General features: G+C 45.8%; 1 protein-coding gene across 1 annotated transcript; it reads left to right on the top strand.

The window, feature by feature from the left end:
• Nucleotides 1-1053: 1053 nt before the first annotated feature.
• LOC117130681 lies at nucleotides 1054-1456 on the top strand (the record flags this gene model as incomplete). The annotated part of the gene is made up of 1 exon (XM_033283399.1): nucleotides 1054-1456. A coding segment is annotated over exon 1 (403 nt), but the record flags the coding sequence as incomplete, so codon positions are not given.
• Between the last annotated feature and the right edge of the window lie 2646 nt (nucleotides 1457-4102).

Here is a 4102-nt window from a genome sequence, read left to right as displayed (position 1 = left end):
GAAGAACAAGTACTCATTACCCAGAATTGATGAGCTGTTGGATCAGCTCAAAGGGGCCAAATGGTTTTCCAAGATTGATTTAGCCTCAGGGTATCATCAGATCCCAATTGAGCCTAATGATATCAGGAAGACGGCGTTCCGGACCAGGTACGGGCACTATGAGTTTGTGGTTATACCATTTGGTCTAACCAATGCACCAGCTGCATTCTTGGATGAATTTGTAATCATCTTCATAGACGACATACTTGTATATTCCAGAAACAAGGAAGACCATGAGAAGCATCTCAGGGCCGTACTAGGACGTTTGAGGGAACATAAACTCTTTGCCAAACTAAGCAAGTGTAGTTTCTGGCAGAAGAGCATTGGGTTCCTCGGACACATTGTGTCTGATCAGGGGGTGTCAGTAGATCCAGAGAAGGTTCAGACTATACGAGATTGGCCGCAGCCTAGGAATGCTACTGAGGTTAGGAGTTTCCTAGGGCTGGCCAGCTACTACAGAAAGTATGTCAAGGGGTTTGCCAGTTTGGCTCAACCCATGACACGACTTACAGGCAAGGATGTGAAGTTTGCCTGGAATGAAGGGTGTGAGAAGTGTTTCTCAGCTCTAAAGGATATGCTGACGAATGCACCAATATTGGTATTGCCGGAGGCAGATCAACCTTATGTGGTCTATACGGATGCGTCCATCACTGGGTTGGGGTGTGTCCTGACTCAACATGGGAAGGTGATTGCTTATGCTTTGAGACAGCTGAGAAAGCATGAAGGGAATTATCCGACCCATGATCTAGAGATGGCGGCCGTGGTGTTTGCTTTGAAGATATGGAGATCGTATATGTACGAAGCCAAAGTCCAGATTCTCACTGATCATAAAAGCTTGAATTACATTTTCGCTCAGCCTGAGTTGAACTTGAGACAAATAAGATGGATGGAGTTTGTTGGTGATTATGATCTGGACATAGTATACCATCCAGGCAAGGCAACCTTGTGGCTGATGCCTTAAGCCGGAGACGGGCAGAGGTCTCGGCCGAAAGAGAAGTGGATGAACTATAAGGGATGGTTCGGTCATTACATCTAAATACCTTGGTTGGACGTGATGAGCCATTGGGATTAGAGGCAGTGAATCAGGCCGATCTACTTACCAGGATACAGCAGGCCCAGACTTTGGATGAGAACTTGCAGAAAGTGGCTCTTAACGACAAGACGGAGTATCAGATCACAAGCAACGGAACAATCTTGGTGAATGGCCGAGTAAGTGTTCCCAAAAGCAAGGAGCTTAAAGAAGAGATTATGATTCAGGCTCATAAGTCAAAGTTCTCAGTCCAACCTGGGCTGAATAAGATGTATAGGGATTTAAAAAGGTACTATCACTGGGTAAGGATTAAAACAGATGTGGCCGAGTGGGTGGCGAGGTGTCCTACTTGCCAGTTTGTGAAGGCTGAACATCAAGTGCCCAATGGTATGCTCCAGAATCTCCCCATACCAGAGTGGAAGTGGGATCACATCACAATGGATTTTGTGACCGGTTTTCCCACGACCAGGAACCAAAAGAATGCGGTTTGGGTGGTAGTTGACAGACTAACCAAGTCGACAGACTAACCAAGTCGGCCCACTTCTTACCAATACAGAAAGGAGATGGAGTGGATCAGATCGTGAGGATTTACTTGGACGAGATTGTACGTCTGCATGGAGTGCCGGCTAGTATTGTCTCGGACAAAGACTCTATGTTCACCTCTTACTTCTGGCAGGCTTTTCAAAAAGCCTTAGGAACAAGAATGAACATGAGCACAGCCTATCATCCTCAGACGGATGGGCAATCAGAGAGGATAATCCAGACATTAGAGGACATGTTAAGGGCTATGGTGTTGGATTGGGGCGACTCTTGGGAAAAGCATCTACCCTTGGTCGAGTTTGCCTATAACAACAGTTTCCATACTAGCATTGGGATGTCACATTATGAAGCACTGTATGGACGGCCTAGAAGGACGCCATTATGCAGGAAGCCATTATGCTGGACCCAAGTGGGGGGGGGGGGAGGAGCATGTTGGGTCCTGAGATAGTGGAAGAAACCACTGAGAAAATAAGGTTCTTAAAGGAGAAAATGAAAGAAGCACAGGATCGTCAAAAGAGTTATGCAGATAGACGGATGAAACATCTTGAGTTTGAAGATGAAGCCTTGGTCTATCTCAAGATGATCACATTCAAAGGAAGGGCTAGAGTTTCTGGCAGAAGAAAACTAGACCCTAGGTACTTGGGTCCATTCAGAATCATAGAAAGAGTTGGGGAGTTGGCTTATAAGTTGGAACTGCCACCAGCCATGGATGCGTTCCATAACGTGTTTCATGTGTCCCAACTCCGAAAATGTTTGTCCGATCAGGACATAGTACTACCCGAGATCCATACAGATTTGGGTAAGAATCTGACTCTAGAGACGAGGCCGGTCCTCATAGTGGACCATTCCCATGATCAAGGTCGTGTGGGAATACAATGGCAAGGATGAAATCACTTGGGAAACATAGGTCGTGTGCTGACGGACACACACGGACAGCCATGGACATTATGTGTGTGCTGACGGACAGCCACGGACGTCCTGTGTGTGCTGGTGGACACCCACAGACGTCCTGTGTGTACTGAACAGACAGCCCATGTGGGCCAAAATCACTCAAACAGTCTGTCATGTCCCCGGTCCGAGATAGGATCATTGGGACGAGCCATGGTGCGGGGAGACGCACCAGTCAGGTCATTAGACCAGTAGACAAGCGTATCATGGCTCAGACAGAGGGTTAAGGGCATCAAAGTGTTGAGACTTAACCAGGGTGAAGAAAGAATGGGTTTAATAGAGCTGGACGAGTGATGTGGGAGCTGGACGGGGCCGAGCTTGGGCAGCTCAGGGAAGCTTAATGGGAGCTTAGTCAGTATGCATCAGCTCGTGGAGCTATAAGGACTAGCTTACTCAGCTGGGACCAGCTAGTAGTCAGCTCAACTCAGTTGGGCCGAGTGTTCATGTCCGGGACCGTTGGGGCGGTTAAAAGGATGGTTATGGTGGTTCGGTTAGATGGTGCGGCCACGGTGTGGACGGTCAGTTAAAGGTCTTGGCCTTGGTTTCAGGATAGAGAACCGGCAGGGACAGGAGCAGTTGGTGGTAGTTGAGGACCGGTTGGGGGCAGTTATTGCCGAACGGTTGCAGGGAGAGAGAGACACCTTTTCGGTTACAACTCCCACCCCTTCGGCCCCATGGCAGTTCCGACTCCCTCTCTCTATAAATACTGAGCCCTGGATCCAGAATTTGACACAGAATTCTTGAGGGGAACCTCTGCCAAAATCGTGAGAGACAAACACCAAAAAGATAAGAGAGAACCGACGATCCAAGGAGAGAACCGGCGAGAGGCTTGACTTTTGGAGATGCTTTACAGCATAGAAATTACCACCATAAAACGGTGTTGCTTCCAAAGGCTAGAAATGACTGGAAGAATCTAAGATTCTTGGATTACAAAGTCATGGATGAGTACAACTCAGTCTTGTTTAAGACAGTCTCAATGCTGAGACCTTGTGGTGAAGAAGTAACCAAGAAATAGTTACTAGAGAAGTCCTATTCCACATTCCATGTGTCGAATATCATACTGTAACAACAGTATAGAATAAAAGGCTTCGCCACTTATACTGATCTAATCGCATGACTGCTTCTTGCATAGACCAAAATTTTCGATACGACTAGTCTTATTGCTTTATGATTGCAATTGTGTTTTAACCTAAGGATCATTCACGATTTTTATATACAAAGGTATTAGTCTTGAGTTTATTAAATCTTGCCTGATCTTACTTGAACATTTGAATGTTTTAAAGAGTTGCCTAAAGGGCATAAAACCGAGTAAGAAATCATGAAAGGTATAGAAAGCCTAGTAAGAAACTATGGCTAAGGCATTTGCCTATAAGGCATTATATACACCTAAAGAAAACGTGGTCCATTGAAGTTATAATGAATGGTTTCCAAATAATGGACAAACAAAAAGGAAACAAGTTCCTTCAGATTTTGAAAGAAAAATCGCCCAAGACCTTGAAAGAAAGTGATCGAGACTATACCAATGATCTCTACTGATTTAAACTA

This window comes from Brassica rapa, unplaced genomic scaffold (assembly GCF_000309985.2).
Source record: "Brassica rapa cultivar Chiifu-401-42 unplaced genomic scaffold, CAAS_Brap_v3.01 Scaffold0639, whole genome shotgun sequence".
NCBI lineage: Eukaryota > Viridiplantae > Streptophyta > Magnoliopsida > Brassicales > Brassicaceae > Brassica > Brassica rapa.
Note: the sequence above shows the minus strand (reverse complement) of the source record. Positions and strands in the feature narration are given on the sequence as shown.